This window comes from Bactrocera dorsalis, chromosome 3 (genome assembly GCF_023373825.1).
Source record: "Bactrocera dorsalis isolate Fly_Bdor chromosome 3, ASM2337382v1, whole genome shotgun sequence".
Lineage (NCBI taxonomy): Eukaryota > Metazoa > Arthropoda > Insecta > Diptera > Tephritidae > Bactrocera > Bactrocera dorsalis.
The window spans coordinates 58552416-58578510 of NC_064305.1; the positions used below are offsets into that span (position 1 = coordinate 58552416).

General features: G+C 34.9%; 3 protein-coding genes across 4 annotated transcripts in view; all 3 read right to left on the reverse strand.

The window, feature by feature from the left end:
- Positions 1-11868, reverse strand: part of LOC125777301 (uncharacterized) — a 58269-nt gene extending 46401 nt beyond the window's left edge. For both annotated transcript variants that reach the window (XM_049451742.1, XM_049451743.1), the window contains exon 1: positions 10963-11868. In XM_049451742.1, coding sequence (XP_049307699.1) covers positions 11479-11778 — 300 coding nt within the window. In that variant the 5' untranslated portion in view covers positions 11779-11868 and the 3' untranslated portion in view covers positions 10963-11478. The remainder of the gene's footprint in view (positions 1-10962) is intronic.
- On the reverse strand, positions 4951-5259 carry LOC125777628 (uncharacterized). The gene has a single exon (XM_049452713.1). The coding sequence runs from the start codon at positions 5257-5259 to the stop codon at positions 4951-4953; it is 309 nt and encodes a 102-aa protein (XP_049308670.1).
- Positions 11869-24338: 12470 nt separating the features above from the next.
- On the reverse strand, positions 24339-24914 carry LOC105228577 (TATA-binding protein-associated factor 2N). The gene has a single exon (XM_019991490.3). The coding sequence runs from the start codon at positions 24836-24838 to the stop codon at positions 24527-24529; it is 312 nt and encodes a 103-aa protein (XP_019847049.3). The 5' UTR covers positions 24839-24914; the 3' UTR covers positions 24339-24526.
- Between the last annotated feature and the right edge of the window lie 1181 nt (positions 24915-26095).

Genomic DNA, 26095 nt, shown 5'->3' on the forward strand with positions numbered 1-26095 from the left:
TAAAATTAATCCATAAATCGATCCATGAACTTATATGTGTCATAAATCGAAATAATTATCTCGTTCAATGCTATAAAATGTGGATCTTTGACTACAAATGCCAGAATTATATTATATGATATGAAGTTTTCATGAGAGTAGGAGCTTCGCGTCGCTGATTTACGTGTCGTTACACTACGCCCATAGCCTCATTTATAGCAGAAAAATTAACGGTGAGAGCAGAATTTATAAATTCCTTATTGGATATTCCGGTTGTATTAAGACAGAATTAAAATCGTATTACTTCCTTATTATCAATATATGTATTTTAATTGTTTTCGTGAATTCTAAGCCTGAGGCCATTTAAAAAGCTTTAAGCTTTGAATAGCATTAGAACCTCCGAATTTTCAGAACATTAGCTTGAATGAACTAAAAATAAACTCAAACTTTGCGACTGGACCTATAAACAAACTATTATTTACAAAAACAATGCTAATACACTATTTACAATTCTCTTGTATTTTATTCCACTCATTGTTGGCGCCATTGTTCACTTGAAAAAACACATTCACAAAAAAGGCAATATCTGCAATTTCAAAAGAAGTTGCCTCAAAGTTCTAAATAGAATTCCAAAACTACAAATTTTATTTGCATAAAAATGCGTTAAAAAAAAAAATCTTGCCTAAAAATATCAAAATTCGGTTTTCCGTTTGTCAGCGCTGATGCTTCATTAGAATTCTTTCGACACTCTACAGATTATTTACTTTGAGAAACTAGAAACACATCTTCAATTATTCCAACATGAAATTGTTTGCATTTGTGCTATTCACCGTCCTTTTGGCGTCGGCGTGCGGCTACCCGGCCAGAAGTGAGGACATCAACGCGGCAACGTTGGAGCAAGATGCAGCGGCAGTAACGGATTCACATGTGCGTCAGAAGCGTGGCTATTATCCCGTTGTTAGCTACGATGTCAGCTATCCGGTTTATAGATCTGTGTACCCTGTATACCGCACCGTTGCTCCTGTACCTGTTGCTACCTATCCAGTTTACCAACCAGCCTATCCTGCCCCTATTTACGGTTAAGCGGACAAATCGGAAGGACTAATAGTTTTCTAGTAATGACACGATATTCCTAAATATGATACTTGGCAAAAAAAAAAAAACTTTATAGAATAAACGATATATCTGTATAAGGTATTTAGGGCTTTTTATTTCCTGACAGTGTTTTCTTGGGATTTTGTGGTTACTTTGTCTGTTTATATTTCCTCCACAATCATTTTGAAATATCCTTGAAAGTTAGACCACAAAGTGGTGGAATAAGTAACACTAAAGTCACCGTAAATTTAAAACCATAAAGAAAGAACCAGAAGTACAATCAATCCAAACATAAGGTCCTTGGAATCTAAAATACTTATATATTAATATGTTAAAGAGATAATTTCGGAGGAATCTTTCTTGGTGTGATCAATCACGCAATGAAATAAACCTGTGTAGAAGTTTAGAACACCATTGAAAAAACAAAACTATATATGTAGCTTCGCTGTTGTCCATATGTTTATACGGCTGAATTCTGAAATCATGATATTCTTGACCTAAGGGATTCTATGACACTATTTCATGCAATGGGAAATTTTGAGCCTTATGTTTACTCAGAAAATAGACATACTTGAAAATACAATCATTTCTCATTTGGCGGTAATATTCGAAACTAATTAAGTACTAACTACTCTTTGGTGCTTAATTTAATGAAGTAGAAATATGGTGACTTTTACAATACAAAAAAATTAAACACAACAAGTAAGGGAGAGCCAAGTTGGGTGTTACCGAATATGTTAACTATTAACTATTAGCACGCCACATACTAAAAAAAATGTTTCCTGGGTTTCATTAAGGTAACGCACAAACAATCACCAATCATATGGAGCAAAGTCAGCTGGATGTTCGAAAATAGTAATAGTTACATATATGGAGGCTGGACCAAGTTCTCACTCAATTCTGATCTATTTTAGGCACAAAGATGAGCAAAAAGTGCTCTGAAATTTTTATCGAGATAACTCAAATATTGGCCGATATATCCAGCATAGGATCAGCTACTTTGAAAATCTTCGTATTAGGTATACAATACCTCTAATCTTTATAGATTGTCCAGTGAAAAGTTCATGACGTTTCATTGATTGGAAATGAAGTTATTGCGTTTTAAGTTTCAGTATGTTTGTGTTATCGGTTCGAAAATGAACTTCGAACATAGAAACTGTGCGTGAATTTATCAAAAACCAGTCGAAATTATCATTGAAATTCATGGAAATGGAATTGAGCATCTACAAAACATGGATTTATCGCATTTTGACCAAACATTTGGGCTTACGAAAGGGGTGACGACTAAAAATTTTTCAGAATCCGTCTCATCGATCGACGCTTGTGACCGATTATCAATTATATCGTATTCCCTTGACATTGCACCGTGCGGCTTTTCCGTTTCCATTTAGCCATGAAAGGAAAGCGTTATGCAGACGTAGAGGACATTTAAAAGGCTTGCACCGGCATACTGGCGGCCATACTGGCCAACGAGCTAAAACACTCGTTCGACATGCTTTTGGGCCGTGCAAAAAGCTGTATTGAAGCAGAAGGAGACTAGTTTGAATAAAATAAATTTATATTGCCGAAGAAACCATTTTTTCTTTTTTTTAAGTCCTGTTTACTTTGGAACGCAGGTTGTGCGGGCCTTGAACAGTTTTGGTTGGATTTGTACACGCTCTGGTTATAAAGTGGTATACTTTAAAGTAATTAATTAAAATTTTATCCCATTATAGTAGTTTCTAACAGTATCGTTATATGGGAAAGGAACGGGTTATCTTCCGATTTCATACGTTTTCACTATTTCGGTAAGAGTCCTAATAATATTTGTGGTAGGCAAAATTTGTTTGTTGTAGCTTCAGCGGTTTAGGAGATGTGTATTAGAGGACAGGTCCCCGCCCACTTCTTCAAAGTTTTCCGCACACAGGTGCACTTTGCTACTGAAATCCTCTTAGCCATATTTATTACATATTTCTATATCTTATTTTAGTGCTTAGTTATAAGACTTTATATGTTTTCAGGTACTCGTTATTTTCTTTGTTCTACAGAACCCGCATATCGAGTTTCATCAAGATATCACTATATATTTGAGCCACTATTGACCACATTTACTCTAGTGTATCATGCGCATCCTCAGAGGCGCTGCACAGTGCGCATCACAGACGCTATAGGTGCTGTGGAGTAGAGTATCAAGGAAGGTCTGAATGAGTATATTCGCCATGAAAAACCAGCCTTCATAAATTACAAAAACTTATAAAACGGGAACAAATAGTTTGAATCGGAGAAAGAGATATCAAAATTTCATAATGTAGTTGTTATAATTCTTGTTGAACTCTCTTACAGTGTACGGACACTTTCATAAGTTGTCCTATTTCCATCACAGCATCTCATATTGTTTACAACTGTGGGGTTTGTACCCACACATTTGTATATTAACTTCTATTATTAAAATGAAACTCGAATACTGCCGTTTAATATTATTTTAGAATAGTTTAAACCGTACAAACTTGTATTAGTTAATGAAAATAGTTTTTATAAAAGCAAAATTCAATTTAAAATTGGAAAATGTGATTGCGTGATTATTTTTATGCTAAAGAGAGTATTATAGTTTTGTTCACATAACGGTTGTTTGTAAGTCCTAAAACTAAAAGAGTTAGATATAGGGTTATATATTCCAAAGTTATCAGGGTGACGAGTAGAGTTGAAATCCGGATGTCTGTCTGTCCGTCCGTCCGTCTGTCCGTCCATCCGTGCAAGCTGTAACTTGAGTAAAAATTGAAGAAGGTTAAGTTCGAAGATGGGCAAAATCGACCTACTGCCACGCCCACAAAATGGCGGAAACCGAAAACCTATAACGTGTCATAACTAAGCCATAAATAAAGATATTAAAATGAAATTTGGCACAAAGGATCGCATTAGAGAGGAGCATATTTGGAAGTAATCTTTTTGGAAAAGTTGGCGTGGCCCCGCCCCCTACTAAGTTTTTTGTACATATCTCGGAAACTACTATGGCTGTGTCAACCAAACTCTATAGTGTCGTTTCCTTCAGGCATTTCCATATACAGTTCAAAAATGGAAGAAATCGGATAATAACCACGCCCACCTCCCATACAAAGGTTATGTTGAAAATCACTAAAAGTGCGGTAACCGACTAACAAAAAACGTCAGAAACACAAAATTTTACGGAAGAAATGGCAGAAGGAAGTTGCACGTAGGTTTTTTTTAAAAATTGAAAAATGGGCGTGGCGTCGCTTACTTATGGACCAAAAACCATATCTCAGGAACTACTCAACCGATTTCAATGAAATTCGGTATATAAAATTTCCTTAACCCTGACGACATGTACGAAATATGGGCGAAATCGGTTCACAACCACGCCTTCTTCCAATATAACGCTATTTTGAATTCCATCTGATGCCTTCTCTGTATAAAATATACATTAGGAACCAATGATGATAGAGGAATAAAACTTTACACAAATACGGTATTTGAGCTGAGGTATCCCTTGTGGAAAAATAGTCGTGATCGGACTATAACTTTTCAAGGTCCCTGATATCGAACACGAAGAACTCAGTGCCTAACCTAACCTAACCTAATTTTTCACCGAAAATATCGGTAAATCTCTCAGAATTTAATTCTAATTAATTTTTCAGCAAAATAAAAAAAAAGTATGTAAATAACGAATAATGAGATCTCCATTATCACTTTATCATGCGAGAGTATAAAATGTTCGGTGACACCAGAAGTTAGCCCTTCCTTATTTGTTGTAACAGAAAACATAACAAATGCTTCCAAATTTTTGTTTGATTTATTTTTGTAGCATGGTAAATCACAGTTTTAATTTCGCAATTGAAATCAAAGGTATATATGTATGTATTTTGTATACTCCTTGTCACTTTAACCATAATAACCACCACGACGACCGCCGTATCCACCATATCCACCGCGGTATCCACCATATCCGCCACGATATCCACCATAACCGCCACGATAACCACCATAACCACCACGGTAGCCACCGTAGCCCCGCGCCAAGCGATCGCCTTCGTTTTCATGTCCTTGCTGCGCGTCGACATCGAACAAAGTTATTGGTTTATCGGCTGCCTCAAAAGTGAGCACAGTATTATCGCCGACGGGATTACCGGTAGTGCCGACCAGCATCGCCACGAACATCACCAGTACTAAGCAAACGCTGAAGGCACGCATTTTCACTGAATTATTTTGTTTTAAGAATCCTGAGTATTTGTTAAGAAAGTTCCTCTGGAAGAGTCGCAAACGTTTTGATTATACTCGGAATTGCACTTTGCTTTTATATGCTGAAATCGCAATTAATTTTTGTCAACGCTTCGTAAAGTAGCTTTGCATATACTATTACAAATCATTTTAATAAACTAAATGAAATAAATAATCAACGAAATGTACATTACTTGGAGTGAAATCTCGAACGTTGAAAATGAACAGGCTAAAGTAATGAGACGCGCCTATCAATTTATGTCATGCAACAGCAACAACTCAAATGACGAACACAATAACTTGCTTTGGGGGCGGCTGTTGTTTACTGCCAATATCCCAGCTGAGCGGTCTCATCTTCTCATTTGAGGCGACTCGGATTTCCGCGCTCTCATTTAGTGATGCATCACCGCTATCACCTGGCCAGGTCAACAACACAACTTATGATTCGCATTTAATTGACGTCTATTAATGAATGAAATCGTTCACGATGCTTCGTGTAATCCAAATTACATGCGGAATACCTGAACGCCTTGGAAATTTTTGAGAATTGGTCAATGCAATCACGACAACATATTTGTCGGGGTTTCCTTTAAGCCACGTTCAGGGTGTCAAATTATAATCTGTTCACTCACTTGTTGTTGTACTACTATTAATTTTAGTAGTAATTGTTAAAAGTACGATGAATGATAACTAGTAAATTATTTGATATTCTATATAAACTTGTATGTAAATAAAATGAAATTGCTTTTGCAATGTATAGAGGGTGCATCAACTTTTGTAGCACTATTTGAATATTGATTCATAATCATATAGTAATCATAAATCACATTGTTGATGACAATGCCCATTTCACACGATCTGTGGCTATTAACAATCAAAACGGCATGGCTGGAAAATAGACAATTCATTCGAATACTACGTGTTATATACATACATACATATACGTATAAGGACGTATTGTTTTGTCCGCCGCAAGCTTCTTTAATACTTAACTAATAGCTGGGTTTTTTAAATTATTCTTTATAATGCATTTATAAAGCTTTTCACCTTTTCGATTTGTAGCACTTGAGTTCCACTAGCGGTGTTTAGCGTTTTAATCATCTCCTACAAAAAATCTAATACCGCGAAAGGTAAATAAACTGTCGTATCCAGTAGTTGTTATGCCTTGGTTGTTATGATGGTATTAATGTGTAAATTATTGTTGCTCAAGAGCGTTATTGCATAGCTTGTTAATAAGTAGAGTCGTCATGTTAAGTAGTGTATTTCTAAATTCTATTTCATTTGCTAGTGAAGCTCAATCTTTTTCATCGTATTTTGTTCATGTTATTCATTTTATTCATGTTATAAGTTTTGAAAATACACGCAATCGAAGCCAAATAAACGATGGAAATCTTTAGCGATGGAAGCCAGCTTACTTTTTCTGTTCGCACGGTATTATGACGTGATGCGCTTTCTTATTGAAATCCCTCAATGAAAATAAAATCTTTAAGCATTTGTGAACAGAAAAGGTCAAGCTAGTTTCCATCGCTAACGTTTACGCTTTTTTAACACAATTTATCAGTTTGTCTGATATCACAAAGAAATCATCTTTCGATTGATTGGCCAACAACGCCTACTAGATTTCCTTTTGTAGAGAAAATAAAATGATGAAATATATCTCAAACATAACATCAATTTTCCAATACTTTCATACCAATATAATAAATGGCTCGCCCTGTATAAATGTGAAAAGTCGTCTATATAGTATTCGGAGTAAATACGCTTCGCACATAAAAGGTTATCTTTGATTTATTTAAATTTTATTTTCAAGTCTAAAAATATTAATTTTTAATTAAACTCTGAGTAATCAATCCCATCTAATAAGTTTAATCTGACAAACCTCTAATGCTATGTTAACCATATTTGCTAGAGAAAATTATCATCTTAATACGTCCGAAGCATTAAATTATACATCCTATATGGAATGGATTGGCTTCATAAGACGGGGAACAAACATTTCACAGTGGGCATGGAACCGCCCTTTTTTAAGTGAACACCTATATATACATTAGGAACTAATATAAATTTTTCACGAAATTTTACGTGTAGAATTCATCAAAAATTCGCAATTTAACAATTACACATTTTTAAACAAAATCTTATTGTTTCAATTTACAGCATATGAACTGAGAGTCAGTAACGTTATTGAAATAAGCCTTTTCACAAATAATGTCTTTTATTCAGTGTGCAACTAAGTTATTGCTATTTTTTTTAATGAAAATGCAAATTTTATTGTTAGGAAATGGTAAATGTTGGACTGTTCGAAAAAGTGTTCATCACTCCTCACATTTTTATCCAATCTTTCTGGTAAAACTCGAATACTATTACTGTAAAACTGTTCATCACAATACCATCTAAAAATCAAATTATTTTTCGATCTCGTCTGCTTCTGTGCCAGATCATGTTTCATAATTTTTTTGTGCCTTTCCTGGTATTGAGACCGCTTTTAACCCTTTCAGTCCCAAAGTTGCTTATAAACAACTTCTATATGTATATGTATGTGTGACATTGTTTAAAAAGTCCTTTGGGGCTGAAAGGGTTGACATGCCGCATTGAAATGGCTTGGCAGGTTATTCCGAATGTTGAAGCAAGCTGTTTTTGCAATTGACGCGGATCCTCATCGTGCAACGTTTTCGTAGGTTTTTGGCCTTATTTCAAGCGGTCGGTCGTTAATATAGAAATTACGGCACGTTCTTTCACATGGGGCAGCACCTCCGCAAACTTTTTTAAGTTTCCAATGTGCGTCAGTCGCCGCTTTCTTTGACTGGACATCATCATGGAAAGACTTGCGAAACGAAAATTCACGTTCTATAAAGAAGGTGTTTCTAGCGCTTCGCTCAGCGTAATATTCGCAAATAAGGCACCCGTAGCTGGGAGTGTACACGGAGACCGTAGAAAGTCGATTCGGCGCCATTCGCAGCTTGGGCCGTATGAAACGACTTGGCGCATTTTATTATCCAAATTTCGACAGAATTTTAGTTCAAAACGTAAGACGCAAAAGAAAAACGCAAATTACATTACAAACGAGAACCTTCTTGACAGAAATGCAAAAAAAGGAAACACTAAATGAACTAATTGATCTGACTGACCTAGACTTTTAATTATTTTTGTAAGTATATTCATTTATATTGTTTTTATTTTGCTAAGATTTATTTTTTAAAGAAAATTATCCCTGGTCGAGACCAACGGTCTGATACACTTAGTCGAGACCAATGGTGCTTGGCTAGGCCCCTATGTGTTTACATACATTTGTATGGAAATACGTGTTGTATTTACGCTCATATATGTACAATATAGATACATTTTTGAAATTTCTTACCTCTCGATTTGATTGAAATCAAATTGACTGCCTTGTTCACGCTTGGCGTGGCAATAGCGTTCACAAAAAATGTAACATTTTGAGAAAAATTACATTTTTCTTAACCTTTAAAACGCTCTAGCGGCTAAAGTATTTGACCTAGATAAACATACAAACCAATTTGGACATGTAACGAACATGAAAACAGATAAATCAACCGTGCGAAGTGATAGAAACATACCAAAGTTCATATATTTTCATACAAAATATATGGGGTCTAGCCAAGCACCATTGGTCTCGACTAAGGTGTAATATTATAATATCCTTTTTCGTCCTTTTCGATACGATCCTTGATTTTTTTTTTTCTGAATTCTATAGACAATAAAATTCTAGAAAGCTACCTGGAAGCGCAAGTCGTTTGCTATACTCTAAATATATTTAAATAACAGTTAAAAACAAAATATGCCTGGCCAGACCCGTTGGTCTCGACGAGGGTTATTAAATTTAATATCAAGCAAATTTTCTATCCACTTACCCCTAACCCCATTATTTACTTACTTACGTGATATGATTATAATAGCCTAGCTCTTTTGCATTACACTATACTTTGAAGGTATGTCTTCTACGCTTTAATCAAGGTCTTGCTGTACTTTAACAGCAAAATACTCGTACTATACAAGTATAATATTGTAAATATGTTCTTTACGATGTAAATTTTTGTAACGAATTATAGAAAAATAAATACGTATTTTACATTTACACCGTATTAAAAAGCACCGTTAATGTATATAATATACTTTTAAGTATAAATAATATTCCAGATTGTATTAATGTATGTGTGCTTTGTGCAATATTTCAAGATAATCATCAAATCTCAAATTAATCGTCTGTTTGTTCACCGTAACTTGACTAATTTTAATCAATATTGTGAGGACGCGATATTTGTTAGTTTTCTGACACACAACTTTCATAACTTATATTATTAATTCGACTAAAACTGTAAATAAATTAGTATTTGGTGAGCTTAGTATAAACATAATATTATCGCCATTAAGGTTGAAATGAATTCACAGGCATATATAGAACATAATATAATATCAAGTCATAAACTGAAGACTTAAGACACAAACTTGCTCTGACTTCAGAATGCGCAATGAATTGTATGTACATATATTGAGAGAAATGATGAAATTTTAGCAAGCTCATTCCATGTTATTAAATGTTTGCAAACAGTTTGTGCAGATATTGAGCGAAAGTAAAATATGCGCGCTATTTAAGTTTTAGTAGCATACTTTTAGGCAGTGCAAAAAGCGTTAAAATGAAAATAATACTAAATGCATATTTTCTGTTCTTTATGCAGATTGGTATTGCAAATGAATGGAATCGGACTGTGCCCCCTCTACAAATTCATTTAAAATAGCCTACATACTGGAAACTTCTATATATGTAAATTTCTCTCAACATAAGAAGATTTAAGTACTTAATTAATTTAAATTTGCCCTAAATTCTGAACAATATTTGAAAAAGCATATACTTGTATGTACATATGTGCAAGTCTTGATGTGTGTGTCTGGCACAGTATTAATTCATTCTAACACAAGTGCAACTAATGTTCTATTCCCCCACAGCTTGTTTGTAAGAAATGGCGTAGACATCAAAAAAGGCAGCAAAAATTAGAATTCAGAAAAACGTCTTAAAAAATTTCTAATTTAAATTTATATTACATAGTCAAAGCAGAAATACAAAAAAAAATTTAATGTTATTTATTATTAACTAATAGTCAACTTGATTTGTAAGGCAGCTATGTCCTCCAGTAAGAAAAAAATATTTATCAATTCGTCCGGGTCAAATCAGATCTTCAATGTGTGTCTGTGGATGTCTATCTATTAAGTGTTGAAGAGCTAAGCTAACCTAAGATCAAATAATTGTGTTGTGGCCGTGTTAAACATTCTTAATTAGAAATTAAACTGTACAGTCGCGAGAAGTCGAAGCCTAACATCCAAGAAGCCCTTATATCAATATTGACAGCCCCATTAAAATCTATTTCGTTGCTGATATTTTGAGCTTCGAATAAAGACAATTAAATTTAAAAGAATTTGCTTAATAAAGTTTTGTAATTTTCTACAAAAGTGTATTTATTATCACGAAATTTCGGTGGAAGACCTAGAATTCATGAATAATATATTGTGTAAAAAATATTTGCACAAAACCTTTCCTACCCAAGAAGCTTCTTACTTGTCGGAACCACCTATATACTGTAATATATGCGAGTAGCTGAAATACAAACCAAACAATCACAATCTCGCTTTTTTATGAGCATTTTTTATTTGAAGAGATACCTTTACACAACTTTCACACTTTTATACAGGCCGAAAAAATTGTTCAGTTCGGATAACTTTAAGTATACTATATATTTGCCATACAAAATTAAAAGTCGGAATTCATTTATTGTATGAAATTATTTGTCCATGTGAAGGGTATTTTAGTTTCTAGTCTTAAATTGTTTGGCTTTCCACTCTTTGCTTTACTTTAATCGATTAATATAATTTAGAAATTATTAAAGCTTCCATACTACCAATTTCGGAGTTTCTCTACTAAAATCTTCAATGAAAATTTGAAATGGCGTCTTTTGTCTTCTAAAAGATATATACGCTGAAACAACAGTTTGATATTGGATAAGCTGATACTGAAGTGGAATAAATTTTAATTTATGCAATATCCCGTAATAATTTATTGTTAAAAAACACAACAAATTATTGACAAAATTTTTTTAAATTTATTTATTTTTGTGGTTTGGCAAATCACATTTTTAATTTCACAATTCACATTATAGTTTTTCGTATATTTCTCTCTTTTTAACCATAATAACCACCACGACGACCGCCATATCCACCGCGGTATCCACCATATCCGCCACGATATCCACCATAACCGCCACGATAACCACCATAGCCACCACGGTAGCTACCGTAGCCCCGTGCCAAGCGTTCGCCCTCGTTTTCATGTCCTTGCTGGGCGTCGACATCGAACAAGGTTAAAGGTTGATCGGCTGCGTCAAAAGTGAGCACAGCATTATCGCCGACGGGATTACCGCTGGTGCCAACCAGCATCGCCACGAACACCACCACTATTAAACAAACGCTGACGGCACGCATTTTCACTGAATGATTTTTTGTTTTAAGAACGGTCCAGAGTATTTGCTAGGAAAGCTACTCTGGAAGAGTCGAAAACGTTTTGATTATACTCGAAATCGCGCTTTGCTTTTATATGCTGAAATTGCAATTAATTTTTGTCAACACTTCGTAAAATAGCTTTGCTTATACTAAACAATTACAAATCATTTTAATAAACTAAATGAAATAAATAATCGGCGAAATGTACATTACTCGAAATGAAGTCTCGAACGTGCTTATTGTAAAAATATAGAATTTACAATGTGTATACAAGTATAAAAATTGAAATTGAACAAGTAAAAGTAATCAGATGCGCCTAGCAATTTACAGACTGTCGTGTCATGCAATAGCAATAAAAACAACTCAGACCGCGAACACAACTACATACTTGATTTGGGGGCGGCTGTTGTTTACTGCCAATACCCCAGCTGAGCGGTGTCATCTTCTCATTTGAGGCGATTCAGATTTTCGCTCTCTCATTTAGTGATGCATCACCGCTATCACTTGACCAGGTCAACAACACAATTCATGCGCTTTGAAGTGACGTATGTTAATGAATGAAATCGATCAGTTATAACTCAATGATGCTCTATGCAGTTCAAATGGCAAGCGTGTTACTTGGACGCCTCAATAATTTCTGAGAATTGGTCAATGCGAGCACGACAACATATTTGTGGAGTTTTCCTTTAAGTTTCGCTCAGGGTGACAAATTATAAAGTATTAACTCAGTCACTTGTTGTTTTACTATTACTAGTTTTGGTAGTAATTGTCAGTAGTACGTAAAATAATAACTGGAAAATGTTCGATACTCTTCATATGGGCAAGTGGATTCGATGCTCTATATATGTATATATATTATTTATACATACAATGCTGGCCTTAGTTTAAACGCACCAACATTCTTTTCAATTTTATAATCATGCTTGTTCGTATTGTCTAATATGCTTTTCTTTTCAAAGTTCGAATTTTGTTCGAACAATTTCTTTGTCTTAAACAAAAAAAATTTACAAATAAATTGTTCCGGAGTTATATTTAAAGAAAAAATGGGAAAAGCCACAATTATAAACGTGAATAAGTATACATACATACATATACTGACACTCGACTTAATGATTGGCGTTCAGTTGTCTTTATTGATGAAAACGTTCTAATTTAGATGGCTTTCAATACTATTATCACGATTTGAAGAAAGATGAGCTATATTTAGGTCACAACCGCAGCCGGAAAGGTATTATGAATCTATTGATTTCATTTTAATCGATCAGAAGATGAACGGCGATTGCTTCAAAACATTATTGCAGTCCGTAATTCCAAAATTAAGTGATCTCTTTGAACCAATTCCTTGAATGTTTCAACAAGACAATGCTCCTATTCATAACGCTCGAGTAGTAAAGTCGTTTGCCACGAGTAAAAACGTTAATGTCATATTCTCCATATCTTAACCTAATTGAAAATAATTGGAGCTGGCTAGCACGGAAAATATAAAATGGTAAAAATCAATATGAATATATGGAAACATAGAACTGTGAACAATCGGATATATGAAGTTATTACTAAAAAAGGAGGCTGTACTCATTACTAAAATAATTTTGTTTTATTTCTAATAAATCAAATAATAACACGAACTAAACAACATATGTTCTAAGTATTGTAAATTATTATTGACGTCACTAGAGATCAACCGAACATCATTCAAGAGATCGAATGTTATGGAAAAAAGTACGACCGATTCGGCTATTCCTAATAAAATCGGCCACACCTTAGATTTTATTTCAATTCAATAAAAATATCTCACATATAACATGATTTTTTCAATAATTTCATACTAACATAATAAATTGCGCACTTGTATTAATGTGAAAAGTCGTGTAAACTCGGAGTAAGAACGCCTTGCATATAAAAGGTTATCTCTGATATTTCAATTTCATCTTTCAGTTAAAAAATATAAATTTTTTTTTCAATTAAAGTCTGAGTAATAAAAGTTGTTTACATATTTAAAAATCTTATTCTCCTTACAAGTAGGTAGCAATATGGCATGCTTAGTACCTTATAAAATCTTATTAAAAAATTCAGCGAGTTAAACGATTAGCAGATTTCTGCTTTGCAATTAAATGCTTAGATGATTTCATATGTCAATCGGATTAACAATTAATTTTGAGGTGCTTAAAAGCATAGAAATTGAAATTTAATCAAGCAGAGCAAAAACCAACAAATAATTATACGACAGCAATTGAACACAGATCGTTTTACATAGACTTTTTACTTGGCTGATTTGTTGTTCGTAAAAGTAAATAATAAAGGTTTATCTATAGTGAGTAATGAACAATATAATCATTTATAATTAATACATTTTGGAAATACCAACGATTGGAGGATCCTTGACCGCTTTGAAACACGTGTGTATTAAAAGAAAGTCATCGCTACTGACAAATTTTTACCATCATTCCTGCAAAGTTCGAATACCATTACGGTAAAACTGTGTATGTTCATTTTGAGATACCATAAATGAATCAAGACATTTGGGTTGAGGGTTACTCCCAATATAGAAGCAAGTTCTTCTTGCAATTGACACGGATGCTGATCGTCGTTAATATATAGTAGGCACGTCGTTTCCCTTGGAGCAGCACCTTCGCCACCTTTTTGGAGTTTTCGATGAACTGGACAAAGAAAATCAACACTTCCTGCGAATGGCGGTGATTTGGGAAAAAAGCGAACAAATTCGCACAAACAGAGCTACAAGTATGATACATAAACAAAGTCAATAAATTGGATACGCAACGTAATCGGACAACTGCCACGCTCGCAAATCGCCATTAACCGAAAACATATAAAAAGCCATAACTAAACACTAAATTAAGAAAAAAAAGCTGTAATTTGGTACAGATGATCTCTACAGCAAGGGGCATCTGTGGGAAGTTTTTTTGAAACAGTGGACGTGATCTCACACTCTAATAAGTGTAATGTATATATCTCCTAAGCCACTTATGCTACAACAACCAAGTTCTGCCAACACGGATATACTCTTATTTATAGGAGTTCCTACCAACAGTGTGAAAATGAATGAAAGCGGATGAAAACCCCGTTCACTCCCCATATAACGGTACTATTAAAAACTACTAAAAACGCGATAAATCAACAACCAAACGCGTCAGGGATGTAAAAATTCGCCGCCAGGATGGTATAAGAAAGCTTTATAAGAGTCGGTGCGGAAATTGGACAATGGGCGTGGCATCGCCCACTTTTTGGTGAAATCCCATATCTCGGGACCCGACTGACCAATTTCGACAAAATTTGGTACGTGGCATTTTTTTATTATGTCATTTTATTTTACATCACGTTGTGAAAATGAGCGAAATCGAACAATAACCCCGCCTACTTCCCATATAGCACAATTTTAAAATCCATTTGATTCGTTAAGTTTCCAGTATTCAAATTAAGAAGCAATTAATATAGCAGGATTAAACTTTGCACGATCAAGTAGACTAAGTAAGGAAATGACTAAGCCTTGATATGGAACTTTAGATAAGTGTAAGAAACATAATTCCCTTTTTAGCTACTTTTAGCTACACTTTATTTTTCTCTTGGAGATATTTTAAACAATTTCTGGCTTTCGATACGTACTTCCGCGGGCGTAATATGTTTCATTGTTGAAGACAGTTGACATGATGTGTCAAAAAGTTCTAATAATTCAGCAACATTGTTGCTGTCACTGCTAACGCATTTGAAGTTTTAATCTTCTCTTGGGGAAACAATTCAAATCGTAACCGATTTCTCATTTAAAAGAGAATAAATATAATAATTAAAATCTTAAATAGCTTGATGGTGGCTCAAACTACTTGAATACAATTTCGTTATTGTACATCGTCAAGGTAGTCGCTTACAGCATGTCGATGCTTTAAGTCGAGCACCCGATCAACCTGCAAACGAAGTCGATCCAGCAGATTTCGTTCTTACAGTATTCAGTAATGCTAAAGACTCTCACGATACAACTCCAAGATCAAAAATTACTTGAAATTATCAACGTCTTGAAAGGTAACGTAACATCGCCAAATAATGCAACTCTAAAAGTACCAAGCTATGCAATCATCGATTATATCGCAAAGAGCCCGATGGACCAAAATTTGTGATCTCAAATGGGCTTCGCTGGCGCATTGAACAGTTTTGCCATGACAAAGCAGGACATACAGCGCTAGAAATTAATATTCAACGTATCAGACAGACATACTGGTTTCCGCAAATGAGAAAATACGTTAAAACTTATTTAGCAGCATGTATTTAAATGCTGTTACCAGAAACAACGCACAGGTAAACCCGAAAGTAACGGGTGATTTTTTTGAGGTTAGGATTTTCATGCATTAGTATTTGACAGATCACGTGGGATTTCAGACATGGTGTCAAAGAGAAAGATGCTCAGTATGCTTTGACATTTCATCATGAATAGACTTACTAACGAGCAACGCTTGCAAATCATTGAATTTTATTACCAAAATCAGTGTTCGGTTCGAAATGTGTTGTTATCGACAAATTTTGTTCAGCGATGAGGCTCATTTCTGGTTGAATGGCTACGTAAATAAGCAAAATTGCCGCATTTGGGGTGAAGAGCAACCAGAAGCCGTTCAAGAACTGCCCATGCATCCCGAAAAATGCACTGTTTGGTGTGGTTTGTACGCTGGTGGAATCATTGGACCGTATTTTTTCAAAGATGCTGTTGGGCGCAACGTTACGGTGAATGGCGATCGCTATCGTTCGATGCTAACAAACTTTTTGTTGCCAAAAATGGAAGAACTGAACTTGGTTGACATGTGGTTTCAACAAGATGGCGCTACATGCCACACAGCTCGCGATTCTATGGCCATTTTGAGGGAAAACTTCGGACAACAATTCATCTCAAGAAATGGACCCGTAAGTTGGCCACCAAGATCATGCGATTTAACGCCTTTAGACTATTTTTTGTGGGGCTACGTCAAGTCTAAAGTCTACAGAAATAAGCCAGCAACTATTCCAGCTTTGGAAGACAACATTTCCGAAGAAATTCGGGCTATTCCGGCCGAAATGCTCGAAAAAGTTGCCCAAAATTGGACTTTCCGAATGGACCACCTAAGACGCAGCCGCGGTCAACATTTAAATGAAATTATCTTCAAAAAGTAAATGTCATGAACCAATCTAACGTTTCAAATAAAGAACCGATGAGATTTTGCAAATTTTATGCGTTTTTTTTTTAAAAAAAGTTATCAAGCTCTTAAAAAATCACCCTTTATTATGCATTTTGATTCTATCAAGCCAATTCCATTTTATCGCAACTATCTGGATCATATGGGTTCATTTATATGCAGCAAACAGGGAAATTCGTACGTATTGACCGTATCTGACGCTTTCAACTAATTTTTAATAGTTAAAGCCGTACGTGATACAAAAACGCTAAATGAAATGTCATCCTATTGTGGCCTACCATCTCACATAGTAAATGATGTTGGTACATTTTTTACGTCAAAAACTTTTGAAGAGTTTTGCAGTAACCTTAACATTCAACACACGAAAGTCGCCGTAGGTACTCCACGCACTAATGGTCAAGTAGAGCGTCCAACCAAAACATTTTAACATTCCTCAGAACAACAACTGAAAATCCGAAAGATTGGGATCTCAAATTGAAAGATATCTAATGAACCACGACCTCACGACGTAATACAACATCAGGTTTTAATCCGAATGAACTTGTTTTCGACTTTACGTTACGAGATATAGTCACCAATCAATTACAGTACATGATGATATTGATGAGGACCGCTCTACACTGTCCTCTGGAGAAAAAGGTAAGCAGAGATTCGATAAGCGTCAACAAAATGCCAAAATATGTGTTAAAGACGATTTGGTAGCCACTGAAAACGTACCAGCTTGTATAGGGTGGGTCATCTAACGTTTTAAAGTTTAATTATCTATATTTCGACATTGGAAACGTATATACCATTCGGAAAGTGACAGATATTCAGTAAAAAGTCTAAAATTTACGAAAATGGGTCACTGGAAAAAGCCATCTACTGTTCGCAGATTGGGCAGAAGATCGTTTGACCGAAGATGGTCAATTCTACAGAAAAATCATCTTTTCAGACGAGGCTCATTTCCACCTCGATGGTTACGTTAACAAGCAGAATTGGCGCATTTGTGGCACAGAAAACTCGCACGTAATCGTCGAAAAGCCAAAGCACCCAGCACGAATCACTGTATGGTGCGGATTTTGGTCTGGTGGAATTATCTTCATTTTCTTTTCTTCGAAAATGAAGAAGGAACCGTAACCATCAATGGTGAGCGATATCGCGCAATGTTAACCGATTTTTTTTTCAAGCAAATTGAAGAGGAAGACTTGGACAACATTTGGTTCCAGCAGGATGGCGCTACGTGCCATACAGCAAACGCTATACTCAATCTTTTACGTCCATCTATAAATTTAAATCATCTTACATGTGAATCTAGAAAACTTGAGCTTAAGTTTCGAGGATTATACGTTGTTCGAAAAGTTGTAGGTAACTATCGCTACTTTTTGGAAGACATCTCAGGGTACCAGATAACAAACAAGAAAATTTGTTCCGTCTATGCATCAAACAAAATGAAGCCTTGTTGTAGAAATTGTCCTGAGCTAGAACCCGACGACGAAATTGAAGACGATTTAGGTCAGGAAGGGTCGAGTTGTTCATCTCTGGGTGTTGAAAAGAAAAAAAACCATCGAAGACGGTATTTTTTTAATCACTTTTAATTTCTTTGTATTTTATTAATTGTTTTGTAATAAATTTAACTTGTTCTGAAAAATAAAGTGCTTGTGCTTGTGCGTGTCGGTAGTGATTTCGAAGAAGAGCAGAAGTTTTTGTAGTGTTTGGAAAAAGCAGTTTGACCACCATAACTGAAATCTTAGATAAACTTTTTAAATATTATCCAAATTTCGACAGGAGTTCAGCTTCGAAAAAAGATAGGGTATTATAGATGTGACTGTCTGTCCGTCCGTCCGTCCGACCGTGAAAGATACGACTACAGTTAGTGTCATTGAAAATGGTACAGCAAGTAAAATTTTAAGTTTTCTCAAATATCTCAAAAACGCAATGTGTCCTACAAATTTGCGACCGACTGAAAAAATGGGTATTGCAAGTACATTTAAGTACCCAAAGCATACAGCACATTCGACACGAATGTGAGCACTCTACAATTGTCCAAAAGTGCTGAAAACTCCAGCCCAGTCCCCAGAAATTTTAAATTTTTTAGCTTTCCACGTTTTGTACTATGTTAATCAATGTTTTCTTAAATCCTCAAAAAGACAGCACTATATTTTAATACTGGATAAACTGATGATGAGAAAGAAAAAAAATGTATACAATATCTCGTGTTTATTTTTTAACAAAAAACACACAAATTATTGACAAACTTTCTTTAATTTTATTCTTGTAGTATAACAAAACACATTTTTAAGAACTTGTCAACTCAAGCACGACGACATGTTTGTGGGGGTTTCCTTTAAGCTACGCTCAGAGTAACATATTATAAGGTATTAACTCACTCACTTGTTGTTGTACCACTAACAACTTCAGCACACTTCCGCTGAGTAGAGAAATGGCCAATTTTTAAAACGGAACTATAGATAAGCGTAAAAACATAATTCCTTTTTTAGGCAAGCACTTAGCTAACCAGATCTCTATATTGGGCTACTCCTGACTACTTTGTGCAGATTTTTTAAAAAGCAAAGCTTAGACCAGTTTGCTTTTGTTGTTGATTTCATAAAATATAACGTAAATTTTTCAATAATTTCATACCAAAATTAAAAATGGCGCACCTGTATAAATGTGAAAAATCGTGTAAGCTCGGAGTAAGTACACTTCGCACGTAAAAGGTTACCTCTGATTTATTTCAATTTCTTTACAATTAAAGTCACAGTAAAAAAATATTATTTACAATTTTTATAATATACTAGAGGACCCGTCCACGCTTCATTTTGGCTGATACATACGTAAACTACTACAACCATCTTTACTGTTGAGTTTGGGCTCAGGGAAATTCACCGTTGAAAAGATATTTGCTAAGCTGGAAACAGTCAAAATGAGCACCGAGGACAATGATGCTGTAAAGAGGCGAACGTTCTGTGCAAAGTGGGTGCCTCGCAAGTTCATAATCCAACAAAACAACGAATAACTGATTCTGAGAAGTGTTTGAGTGCTCTTTAATCGTAATAAAACAGAATTCTTGCGTCGGTGTGTGACAATAAAAACATAGCTTCGTCATTTCCAACTGGAGTCCAAACGGCAGTCATTCTAGTGGACTGCACATGATGAACCGGTTCTGGTGGAAAGACGAAATATTCGGCTGGAAAGGTTATGACATCAGTCTTTTGGGATGCACGTCAACGACTGATTACTGAGCCAGTTATAATCAATTTCACTGCGTACTTGGTTGTAGTTCTTTTCTACTATTCCCAATATTTAGCAATTGTAATATTTTTGAGGAAGAATCTGTTAAAAATTGTACGCATATATTCAAATGATTCCAACAAACATGAATTCTGAACAAATGCTTATGATTTAAAATATAAATTTTGTTTTCATGAGTTGTATTTGATTCTAATATAAAGAAATGAAAAGTATCCTATGGCCTTACCCTGGTTCTAAACTACCTCCCCACCAATTTTCAGCCAAATCCGTTCAGCCGTTCTTGAGTTATAAATGGTGTAACTAACACGACTTTCTTTTATATACTCGTACATAGATTTCACTTAATAAGTGACAGCAATTGCTCATGCTTACTGACTAATAAAGTCTTAATAAAAAGTCCACCGAGTTAAACAATTAGCAGATTTTTGCTTCGGAATTAAATGCTTTGATGCTTTCATATGTTGACCGGATTAACTATTAATTTTCAGGTGCTTTAAAGCATAGATATTCTAATTGAATCAAGCTGAGCACAAACAACAAATAATTATAGGATAGCAATTGAACACAAATCGCTTAATTTCGATTCTCTACTTGGATGATTTATTGTTCATAAAAGTATATAATAAAATAAAAGATAAAAATCATCTACAATGTGTAATGAATAATATAAAAAATTATTATTAATAGATTTTGGGAATACCAACGACTGGAGGGTCCGTGACCGTTTTTAAACAAAAGAACATATTTGAGAAATTCATTCGAAAGCTTTCTATATACTAACTATCCACATATACATATAAGAATTACGTATCGCGATTTGTCCGGCGTAAGCTCCTAAACCGCCGAACAGATTTTAATAAAATTTGGCACTCTGTGTTCTGTTTGATTCAACTGAAAATGTAGGATAGTGTAATTGAACATTTCATAATCTCGCAACTCGCTAGAATCAAGGCCGAAGAAAAACTTAAAATTGTATATTAAACTATGGGAAGTATTGCCCTGATTTCTTCCATTTTAGACAAGAAGACATACTGATCTATTTATTTGTGTAAATTACCGGCACACACCTTTATACGGATTTAAACGATGGGACGTGTTAGCGAATGTTGTCGGTTACGTGTAGGCGCACGGATCGAATAAGAAAGAGGGTTGGGCGCCGTCCGCCAGTCCCTTTTGTTGATTGTGATTGGTCTCCTCGGGTGTGGTATAAAAGGTGAGGTGTAGATGATGATGCGTTGAGTTGGTGTGTGTGGGATGAAGAGATGACGTGTTGAGTATGGTGTGTATGTGTGGGGTGTAGATGTATTGCATTAAGAGGGGGGTCAGGTGCTCATTTAGCCAATTTGTATTTTGACATAAGAATATATTATTATTAAGGAAATAACATATCTCACGGATTGACCGATATTTACGGCGAAAAGTCACCCATACGCAATGCGGTCCACATATTTAGTGTCTGATTCTTTGAAAAGTTATAGTCGAATTTCAGCATATTGTGGGCGTAAGATAGAGTATCTTGAATACACTATTTTTTCAAAGTTTGATCCTGCCTGATCATCTATAACTTCAATGGTGTCTGATTTGTTTACTGCAAACTGAAAGAATAATTTCGTTTTTTGTTTGTGAATATGTGTTATTTGATAATAAGTAAATTAGATAACTAAATGATTATCTGTCTCATATTTTCGGTTGATCTCCAGTGACATCACTAATAATAATTTCTGATTTCATGTGTTTCGGAAACTAACATTATGTCAGTATAATTTTGATTGAAAAATCTCTCCTTGTGACGGAATGTGCCATTGGTCTCAGATATCACAAAGAGAAGACATTGATTGTCTAAACAGGTCTTCAGATTTGGCTACTCCCGACTACTTTTTGGAAGCAAAGTTTAGACCAGTTTGCTTTTGTTGCTGTTTTCATAAAAATATAACGTACAAGATTCAATAATTTCATACAAAAATATATAATTGCGCACCTGTATAAGTGTGAAAAATCGTGTAAACTCGGAGTAAGAACACCTCATACATAAAGGTTATCTCTGATTTATTTCAATTTTATTTTTCAGTCTTTAAATATTTTTTTTACAATTAAAGTCTGAGTAAAAAAAAATCTTTACAATTTTAAAAATCTTATTCTCGGTACAAGTACTTAGATAGCAGCGAGTTAAACGATTAGCTGATTTCTGTTTCGCAAATTAATGCATCTCTTTCGTATGCCGGCCCGTATTAACGATTAATTTTGAGGTGCTTAAAAGCATAGATATTATAATTGAATCAAGCAGAGCAAAACCAACAAATAACTATAGGATCTTAATTAGACACAGATCGTTTTACTCACAGTTTTTACTTGGATGATCCACTGTATCGTCGTCGCTCAAACGACATTGGCGGAACATTAAATTTAGAGAAGTGAATATCGAAGTCAACAACACATCGATCGTACCATATTCGCCGCTGTTGAATTCAAAACTCATATCAATATTAAGTATTACAGTTTGGTGAAATCAATCAAATATGTTTGCAAGTACGTCACCAAAGAAAGTAATATGACGGTTATTGGCCTTGAACGAGATGAGATCAGCAAGTACCAAATCGGTCGATACGTGAACTGCAATGAAGCACTTTGTAGGATATTTACTTTTGCAATTCGTAAACGTTTTCCGAGGTACGGTGGGTGCAACTTTTTGAGAAGCATGCCAGCAATTTCAACATGATATTCACTGGAATCAAACGATGGATGATGCGATAGCCACTTCGCATGCTACTGAAGTTCGCACACTTTTCGCAAAGATCAATTAATAGTATCAATTATAGGATACAAACAAAAATGGCATTGCCGAAGACATTTTATATCGTATTCGCCAAGCAAATTCCGATCGTGTGGAAGTGTGTGGCAGAAATCTGGAAATGGCATGTTTTTCACACGGTCAGATGTACGTGGCGTATTCACGACTTGGAAAACCATCTTCTCTGTATGCTGCGTTACATTGAAAAAAAATGTAGAAAAATCGCAAATAAATGATTTCCAACACAATATAAATTCAACTTTCTTTTCATTTCAAAACACACAATTTCACGGAAGACAACGCTTGCGGAGTCAGCTAGTAAACAATGTAATCATTAATACGTAATAGATTTTGGGAATACCAATGACTGGACGGTTCTTGACCTTTTTTTAACACGTGTGTATCCCTCATACATTAGCGAAGCTTTGTAAACGCGTTTCTTGGCACCCAAGAGAGTTTAGTATTTCAAATCGGCGTAATCGAACCACTGCCACTTCCACAAAGTGCCGTTAAGCGAAAACATATAAAGTGTCATAATTGTCATGGTTACCGACATTTTCCCAAATTGAATTCTTCTGTATACAAGATGATGATTTAAGATTCTGCCAGTGAGACTAGTGGAGGATAAGCACATTTTCGTTTAACTACAAATAAGAAATATAAGTATCTAATAGTGAGTGTGGCTTCACTCATCTAAATAAATTCGATAGGCGGTTTTGATATAAAAATACCACCGATTTTTGGAACATTTACGCTATTTTTCATTGACTGTATGTTGGATATGAAATTGTTTACAGATTTAAATTTTTGCATTGCCTATCTGTCTGTAATTTTTGGTATGGTTTTGGTGGTATGGTTTTTAACCGACAAGATATCTTCACGAAATTTTTTTTTTTAATTTTGAACAGGATGAAGAAATCGTTCAGATCGGATCATTAAAGCAAATATCTGTTATTTCAAACGAACGGTCGGAATCAAGTGTTTGTATAGAAAACTTTTTTATTTGTCATCTTCATGAAATTTGTATTATTGTTCAAGGTAACGGTTAAATCTCCAAAGAATTTTTTTAGATCGAGTCACTATAGCATATTCAAATCAAGCACTTACGCGGAACATTTTTTTACACTATATGTGAAGAATATTTTAGTTCCTCGTTTTAAATTGTTTGGCTTCCCTCCTTTTGGTTTTTTTTTAATCAATTAATATCATCTGAAAATGATAGATGTTTTCTTTAAAATATATAGCTGAGCACATACTACCAATTTCGGAGTTTCTGTACTAAAAGATCAAATTTTCTGAAATCGTATCTTTGGTCTTCTAAAATATATGTATATACGCTGAAACAACAATTTAGTATTGGATAAGCTGATTTTGAAGTGGAATAATATTTATTTTGCACATTATTGCGTGATTATTTAACAACAGAAAAAAAAGCAATTTATTTTAATAATTTTTTTAAATTTTATTCTTGTAGTATGGCAAATCATATTTTTAGTTTCACAATTCACATTATAGTTTTTCGTATATTTCTCTCTTTTTAACCATAATAACCACCACGACGACCCCCATATCCACCACGATATCCACCATATCCGCCACGATATCCACCATATCCACCACGATATCCACCATAACCGCCACGATAACCACGACGATAGCCACCATAGGCCCGGGCCAAGCGATCGCCTTCGTTCTCATGTCCTTGCTGCGCGTCGACATCGAACAATGTTAACGGTTGTTCGGCTGTCTCTAAAGTGAGCACAGTATTATCGCCGATGGGACTACCGCTAGTGCCGACCAGCATCACCACGAACACCACCAGTACTATGCAAACGCTGAAGGTACGCATTTTCACTGAATTATTTTTTGTTTTAAGAACGGTTCTGAGTATTTGTAAAGAAAGTTCCTCTAGAAGAGTTGCTAACGTTTTGATTATTCTCGGAATAGCACTTTGCTTTTATATAGCAAAATTGCATTTGCTTTTTGTCAACACTCACTAAACTATCTGTGCATATACGATTACAAATCGTTTTCATAAACTAAATGATATAAATAATCGGCGAAATGTACTTTGCATGGAGGAAAATCTCGAACGTGATTATTGTACTATAGAGAAAATGTGTATACGACTATAGAAATTGAAATTGAACAGGCAAAAATAATAAAATGCGCCTAGCAATTTACAAACTGTCATGCAATAACAACAACTCAAACGACGAAAACTATTTTTCTGGGGGCGGCTGTTGTTTACTGCCATCACCCCTGCTGAGCGGTCATCTTCTCATTTGCGGCGACTCATATTGGCGCGCTCTCATTTAGTGATGCATCACCGCTATCACCTGACCAAGTCATCAACACAACTCGTGCATTCTTTGCATCGTATTGAAATGACGTCTGTTAATGAATGAAATTGATCAGCTATAATGATACTCCGTGTAATCCAAATGACATTCGGCTTATTTGAACGCCGCAGTATTTTCTGAGAATATGTCAATGCGAGCAACACATTACATTTGTGGGGTTTTCCTTTAAGCTACGTTCAGGGTGACAAATTATAATGACAACTCACTCGCTGTTGTACTACTACTAATTTTTGTAGTAATTGTTAACAATATGTAAAATGATAACTTGAAAATTATTCGATATTCTACATAGACATGCACAAAAATGGAATTGCCTTTCGTTCGTGTGCAGACACTACTTTTATAGCACTATTTGAATATTGATTCATAATCATGTAATGATCATAGATCAGATAAAAATAAACTCTTTAATCGGGACTCTTTGTATTTAATTGTTGATGACGAGACACATTTCATACGACGTGTGGCTGTTAAATAGTAAAAAGGCTTCTTTGGGAGACCGGCAATTCATTCGAATACTATCTGTATACTATTTTTGTACGTATCTATTGTATATACGAATCCTGGGTGAAGCCCTGTGTCAAAGCGACTTTGTTTTATACTATGTAGTGATTATGAGAAAATTAAAAAAAAAAAACGAAAAAACAACTAATAGCTTTTAAAGAACGGAAGTTCCGGTGTAATCGAATATTTCGAACTCTTGCAACTCGCTAGAATCAAAGCCGAGGAAATACCTTTCAATG